At 39.7% G+C, this 19,296-nt stretch overlaps 1 protein-coding gene and 1 pseudogene across 9 annotated transcripts in view; both read left to right on the top strand.

Annotated features, from left to right (window-relative positions):
• Window positions 1–19,296, top strand: part of DENND1A (DENN domain containing 1A) — a 600,479-nt gene that overhangs the window by 276,563 nt on the left and 304,620 nt on the right. For all 9 annotated transcript variants that reach the window (XM_060200131.1, XM_060200132.1, XM_016185023.2 and 6 more), the window contains 2 exons: window positions 5,703–5,772; window positions 15,088–15,168. In XM_060200131.1, coding sequence (XP_060056114.1) covers window positions 5,703–5,772; window positions 15,088–15,168 — 151 coding nt within the window. The remainder of the gene's footprint in view (window positions 1–5,702; window positions 5,773–15,087; window positions 15,169–19,296) is intronic.
• Window positions 12,673–13,652, top strand: LOC103129023 (high mobility group protein B1-like; annotated as a pseudogene).

Here is a 19,296-nt window from a genome sequence, read left to right as displayed (position 1 = left end):
TTTTTAAAAATATTTAATTTTTATTTATTCGATAAAGACAGAGAAATTAAGAAGGAAGGGTTAGAAGGGGAGGGAGAGAGAGAGAGACACCTACAACACTGTCTCATCACTCCTGACATTTTCCCCCTGCAGGTAGAAAGTGCAGACTTGAACCTGTGTCCTTGCACATTAATATACATGTGCACTCAACCTGTTGTGCCACTCCCCGGCCCCATGTGGCCTCTTTCTGGAAGAAGAGGAAACTGAATCTCTGAAAACTGTTTTGCCAAAGTGTTGTAGTTCATAAATTTTGGTGAGATTCATCCAGGGTTAATTTGACTCAAGTTTCTAGTCTCACTGGAATATGCCATGCCACTCTGAATTTTAAATTGGTTGTGGTAGGATGTAATATGAAATCTTTAAATAGTGAATGCCAAACATCCTTAACGAGGGAATGCTTTCCCATTAGACAAATCTTGATAGAATCTTCTAGCAAGAAGTAGGAAAGAAGGAACACATCTCTTAGCACATCCTAGATGGAGTTTTGAGAGTTTCTCAGGCAGTGAATCCAAGAAAAACTGAAAAGTGTGTGTCTGTGTGTGGGGGGGTCACCTTTCATCTTAGCCTTAGCTCATCTTCCAGACATAAGTAGAAACAACTCTGCCTCAAGTCCTCCCCAGGTACCTCAGTATAAATGTTAAAACTTTATTGTAAATCACTTTTGCTTTTATTCATTTTTTACATTAGAAATAGACCATTATATTGGTCTTTTCCAAATTGTATTTATGACTGGATTTTCTTATTTAAGGTTTTCATTGTAGGATGGCAAAGTGAATACCAGTTCTAGTAAGGCTGAGATCCACTGGGCTCTCCTGAGGATGAAGTTGGGGGAGGGGTGATAATTAACTCTGCCTGCTTCTAAATGTAGTTGACCTTTGAACATAATCGGGACTATGAGTGCCATCTCCAAGCCCTTGTATAAATGAGTATGTGTGTATAACTTCAGACTTACCCAGAACTTAACTACTAATGATCTGTTGTTGACCTGAAGCCTTAACAGTAACATAAGCAGTTGACTAATACATGCTTTGTATGTACTATTTATTAAATAAAAATGGTTGTCCACAAAGGTCTTCACCCTCAGAATCCTTGTGTTGAATAACCTGAAAGACTGAGGGAATGGTTGGCCTTGCTCTCTAGGGGTGACAGAGGCTGAAAACAGGTGCAGGAAGTAGAAGGTGGCATGAAGGGTACTTGCATTAGATTTCCAGACACCTGATAATTCTTTTCTTATTTTTCTGCATTTTGGTTTCCCTAAAAATATTTTTATATATTACCAATACTTATTCTACCCTTTCCTTTAGTCTGGGTGCTCATGCCATAGGAGTATCTGTGTTGTTAAAGAAATCTAAAGCAGTCTTGAATGATTGAAGCATGTTTGCCATATTTTCTAATGTCAACTTCTCTCCCCTCCTGTTCCCTCCCTTCCCCCCCCCCCCAGTGTGTGTGTGTGTGTGTGTGTGTGTGTGTGTGTGTGTGTGTGTGTGTGTGCGCGCGCGCGCGCATCCAGGGTTATCTCTGGGGCTCTGTACCTGCACTACAAATCCACTGCTCTTGTGGCCATTTTTTCAATTTTTTTGGCTAGGAAAGAGACATTGAGAGAGGAGGGGAAGACGGGGAGAGAGAGATAGACACCTGCAGATCTGCTTCACTGCTTGTGAAGCAATTCCCCAGCAGGTGGGAGCCAGGGACTCAAATTGGGATCCTTGAGCTTAGTACTATGTAAGCTTAACCCAGTGCCCCACCGCTTGGCCCCCTCAATTTATTTTCTGATGATGCTTCTCTTTCTCCCCACCCCTCTCTCTCTGACTTTTTCACTTTCTCCCTTTTATTCTGGACAAAAGAAAAATTTGGAGTGGGGTGTAACATAAGCTGTAATGCATATGAATGAGGTCCTGGGTTCTATCTCCAGCCCTGTTTGAAAGCAGTGGTTATAAATAAGTAACCATGAGAAAAAGGATTACCCCCATACACTATGGAGTGTAAATATAGTTGGTTCAGGCTCTGTGAAAAACTGCATGGAAGATTTCTCAAAATAATAACAGGAGATCTACCATTAATCCAACAATTCCACCTTTGGATATCTATCCTAAAAGTGTTAACCTGAAAATACATATGCAAACCTATGCATACTACAGTGTTATTTACAACAGCCAAGATACAAAAACAGCCCAAGTACTCAAAGACCGATGAGTAGCTAAAGAAGTATGTGCACATAATGAAACAATTTAGTATGTGGAAAACTGAGAAATGTTATGCATGTACAAACTACTGTAGTTATTGTATAATGTAAAACATTAATCTCCAATAAAGGAAAAATAAATAAATAAATAAATAAAAAGAAATACGGTTTAGCTATTTAGCTATAAGAAAAGGTGACATCTTCGTTGTAGATTACGATTAGACTCCATTATAATTTTATGAACTACCCCTAAACTTAAGCTAAATAAAGATACTTTGGTGGACTAGGTGGTGGTGCACCTGGTTGAGCACATATATTACAGTGTGCAAGGTCCCTGGTTTAAACCTCTAGCCCCCACCTGCAGGGAGATAGTTTCACAAGCAGTGAAGTAGTGCTGTAGGTTTCTCTCTTCCTCACTATCTCTCCCTTATCTCTCAATTTCTCTGTCTCTGTCAAAAATAAATAAATTATATTCTTTGGAAAGGGTTTCAGTTCTCCACAGCCAATTGCTCTTTGTTGTGTATGTCTCTTTCCCTGCTAAGGTTATGGTCATTGCTGGTACTTCACTGTTCGAGACTGACTTCTTCAGACAGAGACAGAAAAACAGAAAGACACCACAGCACCAAAGCTACTTCCAGTGCGGTGCAAGTCAGGCTCCAACCTGAGTTGTATACATAACAAAGCAGCATTCTATCCATGTGAGCTATTTTGCTAACCTTGCTGCTTGTGTATTCTGTCCAAGCCATTGAGCTCATTCTGCAGTTGAGGACTTGAGGGCTTCCAGGATGTTAGGAGATCCATTAGATGTCCGGGGAGGAGCAGGGTAATGCAGTGTTTGTTTCCTGTCCCTGGATTGGGAAGTAGTGTTTACTCCTTGATGACAGACAAGCACAAAATGGAGCAGAGGGGCTCCAGATCCTCACCTGCAACTATGCAGGCAGCACAAAGCTGTGGTGCCAGCACTAATGAAGCAGTACAGGAAACATCACTGGATAAAGTTCAGCTGTGAACCCTGGCCTCCCAACAAGGGAGAAGAGGGATCCTTTGAAGAAGAAGACAGCTGGGTTTTGGTTTCAAGACCTTAACACTGCTATCACTAGATATTCATCTGTCAGTGCACAGGGGACAACATGTGGTGAACAGTTGTGTCTGGTCAGGCCAAAGGGAGAAGGAAATGGCTGATTTCCAGGGTAGCTGCAAAACCTTTCATGGCAGAAGGATCTGTGCAGCTTAGCCAAGAAGAATCAATTTGGTGAGACTGCTGCTGAGTGTGAGAACCTGGGACACTCGATCTCACCACGTCACCTTCCTTTAATCTCAAGGGAGGGGGGTGCGTGACAGGGGCGACATGGATACCATGGTTCTGTGCCTGAGGTATACAGTCGGTTGAGTCCCGTGGGTGAAGAGTACTCCCATATATAATCAGTGCCAAGTCTTCCCAGGTCATTGCATCAGATATTCCTAAAACAAGTTCAACTTTTCTCTCATTTTCTGAAAACCACAATTTTCTTGTAAGGGATTATTTTCTCTTCCTGATTTCTACACACACACACACACACACACACACACACACACACACACACACACACACTGCCCCCTTTTTGAATTGCTTACATCTAACGAGTGGTATTTTTTTCTTTGGATAAAAAAAATTTTATAGTCCTGTGTTGGATTTGTTTACTAAGGGTCCTCTAATCTGTGCCAGAGAGTTTTCTTCTGAGGGGATTTATTGTTCCTGCTATAGTGGCTTTTAACTCAACTGAGGTTTATTTAACAGAATAAGATGGAGAAACTTATCTCCTCCCTAATCCCTCTTGAATGTTTACATTGCTCTGCCAAAGTAAATGCTGTGTAAAGTGGCAGCAAGCATTTGCTCTGTAATAGTCAATATGCAGCTGCCAGAGCTGATTGAAACATATTAACATAAGCGATAATACTGTCATAGAAGTGAAAAGTTAAGTTGCTTATCAGTATGTTTTGATAAGCTACTTAAATTTTACAGTAGCATGTGCGGGTTTCAGACAGACATTAATGATAGAGCGCTGTGCACTTTATCTGTCCTCTCTATTGCCTCTCACTTCATTTATTACCCTCAGCGGAACAGCTAGTAATCTGCACAGGGAGCTGACTTCCCTCTCTGCCTGGCAGGATGTAGTTGTCCAGCGTTTGTGCCCCACTTTGTATCCAGCAGTATCAGTATTAGACCCTGTTAGGGCAGCAGGGGGCTTGATTGGAACAGTCAGCGCTTGGTATTCTACTCTGCTCACATTACCTGTCTGGTGTCATTCTGTGGAAGTTATTTATGGAGATCAAAGTAATTTAAATTGTGACAGAACTTCTTGGGAATAGGGATATATTTCAGTAGCAGCTCTCTAGCACCCAGCATGCCTTGTTTAATTCTGTTTGTCCTGAAAGCACTGACCACTGATGGTGTGTCAGGAATGGTGGAGCAGAATTAAATCCATTATCACTTTTAGTTTTGCATGGTAAAGACCAGTTGAAAAGCCATACAATAGGCAGACTAAGGTTGGGATGAGACTGTCTTCAGAGCTAAGGGACATGATGATGATCAGGATACAGTCAAGGGCAGTAGGAACAGAGTTAGAACTCATTATACCATACCTATATTAAAAAAGCTGCTGTGGGGGGCAGTTGGTAGCACACTGGATTGAGTGTACACACTATCAGACACAGGGACTTGAGATCCAGCCCCTGCTCTCCACCTGCAGGAGGAACACTTCACAAGCAGTGAAGCAGGTCTATACATGTCTGTCTTCCTTTCTCTCTATCCCTCTCAATTCTCTCTGACCTATCAGATAAAATAGGAAGAAAAGAGGGGGAAATAGCTGGCAGGAGTAATGGATTCTTAGTGCCATTAGCAAGCTCCAGTGACAAACCTCGTGGCGATAAAAAAAAAAAGTTGCTTTGTAAGTAGGATGTTTGTATAGTATGAATGGCTCCAGTTTGTGGGTCCTTTAGGACTACTTGCAGATCTTCATGCTAGGATTGTATGTGTGACTTCATGTTTCCAGTCATGAGAAGTTTGAAAAGTTATCCTGGAAAAGGTGGTTGTGTTATGTGGGAGAAGAGCAATACCTGCAACTCTGCTTCACCAATTGTGAAGCTTTCCCCCTGCAGATGGGGAGTAGGGACTTGAACCCAGGTCCTTTCATGTGGTAACATGCACCACCATCTGATCTCAAAAGCTGGTTCTTGATTACATTTCTGGCTTTGAATTTCTTCTCTGTGAACCAGTTGTCTGGCTCTGAAGCATGGGGATAATTTATCATGGGCATTCAGTTCTCTGCCTTACACAGGCAAAATTTTAAACCTCAGGAATAATTAGCGTTTTACTATTCTGTCTCCAAAAGAAACCATGACAGAAGAAACTGTTCAGGGTGGAGAGGAAAGCCAGTCTTAAATTAAATCCTGGTTGAAGCTTTTGACCTGCATACTAATATTTGTGTTTCTTCTTTCCCAGTTATCTCCCCTGGTTTGAAGTATTCTATAAGCTGCTTAACATCTTGGCAGATTATACAACAAAAGGACAGGTATTTATCTTTTATTTTACTCTTTTTTAACAAGGAAACTTTAACATTTGTGATTGTAAAAGAAACACACGACTTAGATTTCACATAATGTCTACTAAAAAGAAAAAAAGTAATGTGTAACATATTCTAGGAGTTTGGGAAATTTGGGAAATAGTAGGAAGCAAGAGCATTTCAAATATGTAGGCCTGCATCTAAAATAGATATTGCTAGCACGCAGGGGATGGGAGGATATTTTCATCCTGCATTTTGAATGAAAATGAAGAAAATGTTAAATAGGTCTTTTACAGAATTAGTGTCATAAATCTAATGTCATAAAGCTCATAACTTTTATTCAGCTATAGTTTTGCTGAGATACCCATTTGAGTGGCTAATGTCATGTTACAAAGCTGGGATATAAAATACAACTACAAGAGAGCTAGACAGCTGTCCTGATGAGTTCCAGTCAATAAGAATTTGTTTTGATCTTCATGTAATTTTTTTTTTTTTTTTGCCTACAGGCTTATTGCTGGGGCTCAGTGCCTGCACCATGAATCTACTGTTACTAGAGGCCATTTTATTTCCCCTTTTGTTACCCTTGTTGTTGTAGCCTTGTTGTGGTTATTATTTTTGTTGTTGATGTCGTTCATTGTTGGATAGGACAGAGAGAAATGGAGAGAGGAGGGGAAGACAGAGAGGGGGAGAGAAAGACAGACACCTGCAGACCTGCTTCACCGCCTGTGAAGCGACTCCCCTGCAGGTGGGGAGCCGGGGGCTGGAACCGGGATCCTTACGTAGGTCCTTGCGCTTTGCGCCACCCGCAGCGCTACCGCCCGATCCCTCATGTTCATGTAATTTTTAAGGGTCTGAAAATTTGAAAGTTTAGCTGTACTTTTACTGCACTTTTGGGAGAAATGGTTTGCAAAAGTATCTTCTATGGAAGACAAGGACTAACTAGAACTGTATTTAAACTTCTATTTTTATTTTTTATTACCTTTATTTATTAATTAGAACCAGAACTCGAGAGGGAAAGAGACAGAGAGACACCTAACAGCAATGCTTTACCACTCAAAAAGCTTTCTGCTTGCAGGTGGGGCTTGAACCTGAGGCCTTGTGCATTGTAGCATGTGCACTCAACCAGGTGTGCCACCACCGACCCCTATATTTATATTTCTATTGTCCAAGATTTCCAGGTTCCATTATAACAAAAGTTTTACTCTCATGCTGGTAAAAACATTGTAAGTAGTTTGTAGCCACATAACATTCTCCCGTGTGTGATTTTTACTTTACTGGAACATTTTTCTAGTGAGAATTTTATTAATAGGAATTATTCACTATTGTAAGTGGTATAACCATTAGCATCTCTGCATATAAAACATTTTCTTCATTTTGGATTATTTCCTTAAGAAGAGAACGTCAGATGTGAAATCAGTGGGCATAAACATTTTTAAAACATTTGCCATGTTGTTTTCATAAATAATAGCCTTCACTAACAATGAGCACCTATTATCATTAGTTAGTCATTGTTTTTTTTGACAAATATAAAAGTGTCATTTTAAAAACATTTTTATTGTCAGTGATTTGGATATTTAGCCACATATCTAACTTATATCCTCCCCACCATTTTGTAAATGACCAAGAGTGTTTTTATTAAAGTGATTCATTATTATTAAATGTAAGAGAAAATTTCCCCTTAAGTTTTCTATGGAAATTCTGCTTTGAGAAATGTTTCAGAAGAAGACTGCCACACATTTCAGCAATATTGGGAGAGGGAGAGCAGTCACTGTTTGATTTTTGTCTTTTTTTATATTTCACTGGCATGGACTCTGAAAAGTATTACAGTGGAGATACCTGTGTTGCTTAAGACTCCCCATTTCATGTGACCCACAGCTCTTTTTTAAAATATTTATTTATTTTCCCTTTTGTTGCCCTTGTTGTTTTATTGTTGTAGTTATTATTATTGTTATTGATGCCGTTGTAGTTGGATAGGACAGAGAGAAATGGAGAGAGAACGGGAAGACAGGGGGAGAGAAAGACACCTGCAGACCTGCTTCACTGCTTGTGAAGCAACTCCCCTGCAGGTGGGGTTCATTGATTTTTGATTCACAGTTCACGTGAGTCAAGAGTACAGGTTTTCACTCAGTTTTAAAAGATATCTTTAGTAGATAGAGTTGTATAACATGTAAACTGTTAACAGTTTGATTTGATAACTGACTCACACATTTTGTTTCTCCTATGCTTATGCCCAATTAAAAGGCAAATTTGAACTTTAAGTTTTTAAAAACATGTCTTGTGACATTAAAAAAAAAAAAAGATTGTGTAGTTATAATCTAGGCATAGAGGAGACTCCTCCTAGAAGTCTATCGAACAAGTTTTTTGGACCATTACCCCAGTAAGAACCCTGCTTCTTGGAGTATGGGAGACTAAAGTCAGTAGTGCATTAGTGGAACCTATTTCCTCTCTACCCAGAACTCTTTTTTTTTTTTTTAATTTCATCTGGCTAAAGGAATTCTGACACAGATGATTTAAAAAAATCAGAATTCATCCCAAGCCCAGAAGTTATTGAAAAGGTAAACTTCTGTTTTGAAGGGATGGAAGGAGATTGCTCAGTGTGGTGTTTCAGTGTCTAAGCTGACACATGATGAGGTTATCTCTCTGATCAACCCACTATGTTGATCAGAACCTTTCTGGGGTAGCGAGGGCATGCTTGTAGAACAGATGTTAGGGGTTAAGAAGGGCCTCAAAGCCTAAGAGCAGGTTGGCTAAAGGTTCCACAGCCTGCAGGATAAGGAGTTTGCTTATGTGTGATAGAGAAGGCAGCAGCTTAACACCAGGTGTCCAATGTCCAATCTGAAGTGGAATTTAGAGGTATCCGCATGGGAAATGGGACCATAGCAGTGGCTTAGTACTAGGTGCTGACCCTGGGGTAATGAGAGCATGTATTGAATATTTTTGCAGAGGTGGGAAGACTGGGCATGGGATTGGAGGAGGCAGATAGCCTGCTACTGGATGTCAATTTCTTTTTTCTTTTCTTTTTTTTTAAATTTCTTTATTGGGGGATTAATGTTTTACATTCAACATAAATATAGTAGTTTGTACATGCATAACATTTCTGAGTTCTCAACACAACAATACAACCCCTACTAGATCCTCTGTTGGATGTCAATTTCTGAATAGAGTTAGGAGCCATTAGGTAAATAATGCAGAAAGGACAGTGATATAGGATTAATTACATGAAAATGTGTAGATATATAAACAAACCAATGAAAATATTTTTTTTCCAATGGTGCTGAATATAGCTGATGTGTCGAGAGACAATTAGAATGTTTTTCATGTTATATTTATCCTTAGGCCACTAGTACGAACCCATGGCTTTTAATATATTTTATAGATAGAGAAATAGAGAGATAAGTTTGTCTCATGGGTCTTTGTGTGTGATATGTTTTATCTCTACCCATTGAAACGGTATAGGGTTAGAAAAAGTGAAGTGCTAAAGCATACATCTACTACCCAAGTATTGGTTTCTGGTTACCATTTTTCATTAAAAGGAGCCAAAAGTCTCTGAAGAAAAGTATAATTCCAGGGTTAGGTCAAAAATAAGATAACCCTAGAATATTGTTTTTGTATCATAAAGTAAGGAAAAGCTCAAAACATGATGGAGATAAATTTAAAAGCACAGAAGTAAACTTGAAAGAATAAGCTGTTGCCATTGGTCATACCCAAGACAATGAGAGCATCAAACAAATGATAGTCAAGAATCAACCATCCATTGAATCAATCAGCAAACTATGTGTCCATACTAATATAAATAAATATAAATTAAAAGTTTGGTGTATGGAATATTTACATCAGGTATTACTATATGGAATGCCTACTGAATAGCAAAGGGAAAGGAGTACCTTCACAGTAGAGATATATAAGATTAATTAATCAAATGATCAAAGTAAATAAATATAAAGGAACAAGATACAGTCTGAATATTAGACTATTGAAACTTATTCTACAAAATGACTAGTTTCACTATCAAGATCTACAAAAAAATGTGGGGAAGACTAAGGAACTATTCCAGACTGACAAAGACTAGAGGATCATAACAGGTAATGTAACATGTGATTCTGAACTGATTATTTAGCTAGTTTGGGCATTATTGGCACAGTTGATAAAACCTGATGAAATCTGAAGAAGATTAAGTATCAGTGTTAATTTGTTAATTTTGGTGGTTAAATATATTGGAGGATACCCTTTTTATTTATGAATGCTAGGGACATAGTATTGGTAACTCACCCTCAAATAGTCCAAGAATTTTTTTTTTTAATTTAAGAAAGGATTAATTAACAAAACCATAGGGTAGGAGGGGTACAATTCCACACAATTCCCACCACCCAATCTCCATTTCCCACCCCCTCCCCTGATAGCTTTCCCATTCTCTATCCCTCTGGGAGCATGGACCCAGGGTCGTTGTGGGTTGCAGAAGGTAGAAGGTCTGGCTTCTGTAATTGCTTCCCCGCTGAACATGGGCGTTGACTGGTCAGTCCATACTCCCAGTCTGCCTCTCTCTTTCCCTAGTAGGGTGGGTCTCTGGGGAAGCAGAGCTCCAGGACACATTGGTGGGGTCTTCAGTCTAGGGAAGCCTGGCCGGCATCCTGATGACATCTGGAACCTGGTGACTGAAAAGAGAGTTAACATACGAAGCCAAACGAATTGTTGAGCAATCATGGACCCAAAGCTTGGAATAGTGGAGAGGAAATGCTAGGGGGGTACTCACTGCAAACTCTAGTGCACTTCTGCTTTCAGGCATATATTTTGCAGTAGTTTACGGATACATGTGAACATATGCTCTCTCTCACAGAAACTGGTGTATATCTAGGTTTTGGGACTTTGTTAGAAAGTGAACCACCTGAGATGAAATTAGAGTATACTATGAAAGGAAAGGTCTCACCCGAGTAATGAAGTTGAAGGGTTGTCATTCCACACGTGAAGTCTCTGGACACAGTCTGTGCTGAAGCATGTTGAGGTGGCAATCGTTGTGTTGGTTAGGTTGTGATCGGCAGATGCAATACTATTTGATATGGATTGGGAGAGGCATACGGGAAAGTGGGCCCTATCCAAAGGTTCCAGGACTGGGGGAAGTAGAGGCTCTATAGTGGAGATGTGAGGTTCCTGCTGTCTTAGGGTTCAAAAAGACAATCGATAGTTAATGTTATCATCACATTATTTGGTAATTGGGTTAACTTTGAAAAGTCCTTTTGTTAGGGTTTGCTGTACAGTACCCAGTATCTTGTATATAGCTGTGCTATTGGTTGCTTCTGATCTACTTGGTCTAGACTTTTTTTGATAAGGGGGCCCAAAGTATTAAATGGAAAAAGGAGGCTCTCTTTAATAAATGGTGCTGGGAAAACTGGGTTGTAACATGCAGAAGAATGAAATTGAACCACTTTATCTCACCAGAAACAAAAATCAACTCCAAATGGATCAAAGACCTAGATGTCAGACCAGAAACAATCAAATACTTAGAGGAAAACATTGGTAAAACAGTTTTCCACCTACACCTCAAGGACATCTTTGATGAATCAAACCCAATTGCAAGAAAGACTAAAGCAGAAACAAACCAATGGGACTACATCAAATTGAAAAGCTTCTGCACATCCAAAGAAACTATTAAACAAACAAAGAGACCCCTCACAGAATGGGAGAAGATCTTCACATGCCATACATCAGACAAGAAACTAATCACCAAAATATATAAAGAGCTCAGCAAACTTAGCACCAAAAAAGCAAATGACCCCATCCAAAAATGGGCAGAGGATATGAACAAAACATTCACTACAGAGGAGATCCAAAAGGCTAACAAACATATGAAAAACTGCTCTAGGTCACTGATTGTCAGAGAAATGCAAATTAAGGCAACACTAAGATACCACCTCACTCCTGTAAGAATGGCATACATCAAAAAGGACAGCAGCAACAAATGCTGGAGAGGATGTGGGGACAGAGGAACCCTTTTACATTGCTGGTGGGAATGTAAATTGGTCCAGCCTCTCTGGACAGCAGTCTGGAAAACTCTCAGAAGGCTAGACATGGACCTTCCATATGATCCAGTAATTCCTCTCATGGGGTTATACCCCAAGGACTCCATAACACCCAACCAAAAAGAGGTGTGTACTCCTATGTTCATAGCAGCACAATTCATAATAGCTAAAGCCTGGAAGCAACCCAGGTGCCCAACAACAGATGAGTGGCTGAGAAAGCTGTGGTATATATACACAATGGAATACTATGCAGCTATCAAGAACAATGAACCCACCTTTGCTGACCCATCTTGGACAGAGCTAGAAGGAATTATGTTAAGTGAGCTAAGTCAGAAAGATAAAGATGAGTATGGGATGATCCCACTCATCAACAGAAGTTGAGTAAGAAGATCTGAAAGGGAAACTAAAAGCAGGACCTGACCAAATTGTAAGTAGGGCACCAAAGTAAAAACCCTGTGGTGAGGGGTAGACATGCAGCTTCCTGGGCCAGTGGGGGGTGGGAGTGGGTGGGAGGGATGGGTCACAGTCTTTTGGTGGTGGGAATGGTGTTTATGTACACTCCTAGTAAAATGTAGTCATATAAATCACTAGTTAATTAATACGAGAGGGGGAAAATTAATTGTATGTCTCGGAAGTTTTTCAAAACACAAACTGAATCTTTTCAATATATAGGCTGTGTAATTGATATGCAGTTCAAGAAATTTTTAAAAAATCATGCTGTCTTACAATTATTATATAAAATTGATATTGTCTCTGAATCTCAAATACACAGAGTAAAACACATACATAGCTGGCTCCCGTTCTCACAGCCATTGCAGCACATTGAGCTCCATAGAGACAGCGCCGAGGCAAGTGTGAGCCAGACGTGCACTGGGCGACTCTGTGCCTCACGGAGGAAAAGTAGTCAAACATGGGCAAAGGAGATCCTAAGAAGCCAAGAGGCAAAATGTCGTCATATGCATTCTTTGTGCAAACTTGCCGCGAGGAGCACAAGAAGCACCCAGATGCTTCAGTCAACTTTTCAGAATTTTCCAAGAAGTGCTCAGAGAGGTGGAAGACCATGTCTGCTAAAGAGAAAGGAGAATTTGAAGACATGGCAAAGGGTGACAAGGCCTGTTATGAAAGAGAAATGAAAACTTGTATCCCCCTTAAAGGGGAAACAAAAAAGAAATTCAAGGACCCCAATGCACCTAAGAGGCCTCCGTCGGCCTTTTTCTTGTTTTGTTCTGAGTATCGCCCCAAAATCAAAGGAGAATATCCTGGCTTTTCCATTGGTGATGTTGCAAAGAAACTGGGAGAGATGTGGAATAACACTGCTGCAGATGACAAGCAGCCTTATGAAAAGAAGGCTGCTAAGCTGAAGGAAAAATACGAAAAGGGTATTTCTGCCTACTGAGCTAAAGGCAAGCCTGATGCAGCCAAAAAGGGAGTTGTCAAAGCCGAAAAAAGCAAGAAAAAGAAGGAAGATGAAGAAGAGGATGAGGATGCGGAAGAAGAGGAAGATGAAGAAGATGAAGACGAAGAGCAAGATGATGATGATGAATAAGTTGGTTCTAGTGCAGTTTTTTTTTCTTGTCTATAAAGCATTTAACCCCCCTGTACACAACTCACTCCTTTTAAAGAAAAAAATTGAAATGTAAGGCTGTGCAAGAATCGTTTTTAAACTGTTAACACACTACCGAATGTGTCTTTAGATAGCCCTGTCCTGGTGGTATTTTTAATAGCGACTAACCTTGCCTGGTACAGTAAGGGGGTTGTAAGTTGGCATGGAAATTTAAAGCAGGTTCTTGTTGGTGCACAGCACAAATTAGTTATATATGGGGATGGTAGTTATTTTTTGTTTGGTTTTTTTTATCTTCAGTTGTCTATGATGCAGCTTATACGAAATAATTGTTGTTCTGTTAAACTGAAATACTATGTAATTGCAAAAAAAAAAGGTGCAGCTGTTTTGTTGACATTCTGAATGCTTCTAAGTAAATACAATTTTTTTATTTAAAAAAAACACATACATACATGCCACACATATGCTCATTTTCTCCCCTTTGAGAAATTTGAGTATTTTATCAGAGTTTAGGTTGAAACAAGGATTTAATCTGGGTGCATTTCCTCCCTCCCTCCCTCCCTCCCTCCCTTCCTTCCTTCCTTCCTTCCTTCCTTCCTTCCTTCCTTCCTTCCTTCTTTCCTTCCTCTGTCTCTTTCTTTCTTTTTATTTACTAAATAGGGACAGAGAAATCGAGAAGAGGACAGAGAGGGAGAGAGACACCTGCAGCCCTGCTTCGCCACTCCTGAAACTTTCCTCCTGCAGGTGGGGACCAGGGGCTTGAACCTGAGTCCTTGTGCACTATAATGGGTGTGCTTAACCAGGTGTGCCACCACCTGCCCCCCCATCTTTTTTCTTGTCTTATATTCACTGCCAAAATATCACTGTGGAAGTGACTCAGGGTTTGACAGCAACAACAACAACAACAAAATGCCTATAACTACTGACTTGCAGTTATAGTCAATAATTTATTTGAGCAAGTTGCTTCACCCTTTGAAGCCTCAAGTTTCAGTCTGTAAAGTGGGGTTAATAGTGAGGATCAAAGTGATCACAAATGGATAATAATGCAAGCTGACTTACTACTATATTAGTACAGAGAATTCCACAGAGTGGGAGAAATGACTTTTGGATAATTCTGTAAGCAGTGTTCATTTGAACATTTAAAAGGTGAATCTGTTTTCAATTGAATAATTTGTGCTGCTTTTATTTTATTCTTTGGCTCAGTTTCACTAATTAAAATGCACAGCCACCATCCTATATCACATGCTGTTGTGTGTAGTTCATTTTTAACTTTCCATAATTGGAGGCTGCTGTGTGTACCCAGTGAACACTCAATAAAATTAATTGCGGGTAATGATGAAGACAAGATCTATAGTGTCATCGTTATTTTCCCCTAACCACCCCCGCCCTGTATGCTAGGTTTGTTTGCATTTAAATGTTGTTGCTATGGAGTTGGGAGGAGGATAGATTTGCTTACAGCTTATGGTATATGATCCATAAAAGGCGGTCATGGTAGGTGTCTTCCTGAGTAGAAAATGTCATACTTGGTGTGGGAGGATCTATTTAGCTCTCATATTGAGCCATAAGCAGTACCTATTGTCCAACTCTCCTTGAATATTAATCCTATCAGTATTTCTGTATTAGGGGTCGGTGTCTCCCAACCCCACAGTCATGAGGACCCTCAGCTCACTGTGTGTCCAGACCTTCCTGCAGGTACACGACTAAGGATCCAGCGTAGCTTTTCTTACTTGGGCCTTTTGTTTCTTTCAGGAGAATCAGTGGAATGAACTTCTTGAAACTCTGCACAAACTTCCCATCCCTGACCCAGGAGAGTCTGTTCACCTTAGTGTGGTAAGTAGGCAAATTACTAGTGATCCAAGAAACCATTTCACTGTCAATAGTACAAAAGAGCTGGATAGGATCATCTTTAATTATCCTATCTGCACCTTCCACACTGTTAACTGCCATCCTACCCACCCATCCAATCCCACATTCTCTGAGACCTCTGGACTGAAGACAGCTTAGAGAACTGAATTTCCTCCTTTCTCTTGGATTCCAAGAGAAATGGGTTCCAAATGTCCACAGACTTCTTTCTCCCCATCACCTTCTAAACGGCACTTTTTGATGGCAAATAGTTGGCTTGCATTAGGAAGTCTAGCCACTTCCTGCCTTCTTACTTAGCCCCTGTTTGGGGGGAAGCTGTTCCTTCCTTGTGCTTTGCCCCCCAGCACTTCTGTGTGTGTGTCCCTTAGTAGAGTGCATGCCATTCATGTGTAAATCCCAGAATTTAATCCCCATTGTTGCACATGATACATTGTTGCTTTGGTCTCTGTTTCCCTCCTCCCTCATGAAATAAAAATTCAACTCAGATTTGCTGGTTTAAATAATTTATTTTATGTTAACGAGAGGGACAGAGAGAAAAACCAGAGCACTGCTCAGTTCTGGCTTACGGGGATACTAGGGATTGAACCTAGGAACTAGGAGCCTCAGATATGAGAATCTTTGACATAACCATTATGCTGTCTTCCCAGTCCCTCAGATTTTATTTTCAAAAAAATACTCCCCCTTATCTGTGAGCTAGAGCTTCAGAACAGGTAAATTGGAGTCCACTTTGCACTTACAAGAATTCTGTAACTCCCTGGTTAAAACTCTGGTCTCCACAATCATCAGGATTCTAAGATGAAAATATTCTTGATCAACTTGATTATCCAGAGCTTATTCCCTTTATATAGTAGGGTCTGAAAGTTATTTATTTATTTTTAAAACAGGTCTTTCTGTATTCCTGCAACCAGGTACATTTTTGAATTTCCATGATTATCTTGGTATTTGTCATTTTAAAGAAAATGAACATGAGGACTAGTGCAAGGATCCCAGTTCAAGCCCCTGGCTCCCCAGCTGCAGGGGAGGGTCACTTTGCAAGTGGTGGAACAGGTCTGCAGGTGTCTCTCTTTCTATCTCCTTTTCTTTCCCTCCACTCTCAATTTCTTTGTCCTATCCAACAACAACAACAACGACGACGAAAGCAATAATGGAAAAAAATATGGCCGCCAGGATCAGTGGACTTGTAGTGCAGGCACTGAGCCCCAAGTGATAACTGTGGAGACAAAAGAAAAAACAAATGGGCATTAGCATTTTTCATTGTATATCTAAGGTTTAAAGAGGAAAAATAAATTTTCTAAGGCTCTGTCTTCAATGAACAACAATATTGAGGCTTTAGAACCCAGAACTAACTTCCACGCCTACATTCTTTCTGTTAGGCCATAAGTGTTGAAAGGAGGGGTTTAAAGAACAAAGAAAAAAGGAACTTGTACAGGCTTTTGCTCATTTTAATGGAGCAGAGAAAGGAAAGAGAACTTTGTTTAAGATAAAGAAGAATGAAAAAGATGAAGAAATGAGCTTGAAAACTGCTTTACTCGTTGCTGTATGGCAACAACCTTGCCTTTGTCTCTTTTCTTTCCTAAGCAGCTTAATCTCACGACTTCTGTCTATAATGACATACGACATGTCGGCATGACATAGCCTGGCTGGGTCACCAGCTGCTGCGGGAAGAAGAGCCACTCATTCCCCTGATGCCTGCCAGGCCTCAAGGACAAACTAGCACAGGGTCAGGAAGAACTGTTGGGGAGGTAGGGGGGTGGGGTGGGGGGATTGACTGTTTCATGCCAGTAGTTTCTAGGAATGTTTCTGACCTCCCTTGGTCCTAGCATTTCATGGGCAATGGAGCAAGACAAAATCTCAGAGGACAGCCTGGGGACTACTTGGTTTTGGAATTGTGATGGCTCACTATTTGCAATCCATTGCATCAGTAATCATTGACTTTATCAATAAAACTTAGTAAAGATTTTACTTTCCTGTTGACCAGGAATTCCTCTCTCCATGTTGCAGTTTGATTTTGAAGAACTTTTCTCACCTATATTATGAAGCCTGAAATGGTGCAAAAAGAGTAACCCTGGGCCTTTTGTCTTTAGTTACTAGAGAATATTTCTATGTCTGAGAAATATGATTGGAAAAATGAAAACTAGCAGTTAAGAGCAATAATGATTTTATACTCAAGTATCATTTGTGAAATGGTAGGCACTTCCAAATATGTAACATTTACTCTTTACAATAGTTAAGTAAATATTATGGTTTCTTTCTACAGGTTAAAAAAACGGGTTCTCAGCTAGTAGGGGATGTTGCCAAAGTCATATAATGATTAAGTGACTGACTCTATAGCCCCTGTTTTTTCTTCCTTATTGTGACAACCATTACTTTGTGACTCATCGCCATGTGACTATCCATTACTGAACCCTTCATAGAACATCTTTCTACTCATTTGGTATAGAAGTTGGCATCAAATTTAACCATATACTTTCCTTCTATACTTAATCTTCATTGTAAATTGCATTGATCATTACTAACCCCACAATATAACAAACGATGTAAAACTTCATCAGGTACATTTTGGCACAGACAGATTTTGGAATAATGCATTGCAAAAGTATTTTTAAAGTTACCCCATCATTTTTGTTCCTTGCTGTTGTTTTTTTTTTTTTTACTTTTATTTTAATCCAAGTGACTTTGTCTATACAAAGCACAGGTATACTGGTCTATTATAGTATAAAGAGCATTGCCTACTAATACATATCTGATTTTATTCCTGGCTCTGAAGCTGTCTAGCTCTGTGACCTTTCAAACCTTAAATTACCCATTTGTAATACAGAGATAATAACCATTATTAAATTTTACTATGTAAATTAGAAATAGTATTTACAGCATACTTAGCATCAAGTTTTCCATATAGTAAGTATTTAAGAGCTATCTTTTTAATATTTGATAAATAGCTCATACTATTATTGTTATTGTCATTATTATAGTTGTCTTCCTGGGCCTTTGATTTCAGGGAGCTCATACAACTCATTCTTCTAAGACCCCCTTATTCTACAATTATCCTAGAGGGTATGAATGAAGGGCAGAGTTTTCTGAAATGTCACTTGGGGGTCCTGATTTGAACTCAGGCCATGGTTAAGCCGACCTCCTTTACGTTTGACCTTTCCTGGCCTCTGTACAATCTCATCTTTAATTGGCCAGCACCACGCCCTTTCCATCCCTATTTGCCATTGTCTTTTCAGTCTTTAGTAGCACAGTGGAGGTGTCATCAGTTCAGCCTGTTGTCATTTAATTCAGGGACACATGCTTATTACTTACATGGAGATGCCTCTTTGAAACTTCTCTGAACAGGTCAATTTTTCAACTTCACTGAATCTCCAGCTTCCTTTACTAGAGATTGCACTGGAAGTCAGGAAGCTTATTTGCAGAGCACATATAGTGGACAGAACTTCTCCCCTCTTAGCCTTCTGTAATAGTCTCAGTGCAAGCATCCTTCCACTGTAGCTGTCTATAACATTGCCTGGGACTGCCAGGCAGATTTTGCCCACAGCCTGCAGATGAACATATCAGATGCTGAAATGAATTGGCAGGTTGAGTTGGTAAAGACTGTTGCTGAGTGAACCTAGTAATATTTGGTCCCTAGAGCCCACTTGCCTTGTTGAGCAATAAATTATGAAGCCTGTAGCATTCATATGTTCAGAAATTCATATGTTCATGAGGGAATTTAGCCTTTAACCTTTTTGAGCTCTTAACTTATATCTCCCAAAGAAGCTTATCTTTCTTAGAAGGGGAAAAAGCTGCATGTACCATACTAATTACTTAATGCATCTGACTAAAAAAAAAAAAAACATTTATTTTGTGAGAGGGAGAAGGAGAGGCACAACATTGATTGAATGCATACACTGTAAGGGACTGAACCCTGGACCTCATGCTATTACATCTGACCTTAATCCAAATATACCAAATAAAACAATCTATAGATATTCCCTAATAGTGAACCTTTGTTTCCTTATCTGTGTGAGGAAATATCTTCAGATCTTTTACCCAGTTTATAAGGAATGTTACTCATTTTTGTAAAAAGAAATAATGAATTTTTTTTTTTAAGAAATA

This window comes from Erinaceus europaeus, chromosome 10 (genome assembly GCF_950295315.1).
Source record: "Erinaceus europaeus chromosome 10, mEriEur2.1, whole genome shotgun sequence".
NCBI lineage: Eukaryota > Metazoa > Chordata > Mammalia > Eulipotyphla > Erinaceidae > Erinaceus > Erinaceus europaeus.
The sequence above is the reverse complement of the archived record's forward strand: the minus strand, read 5'-3'. Positions and strand labels throughout refer to the sequence as shown.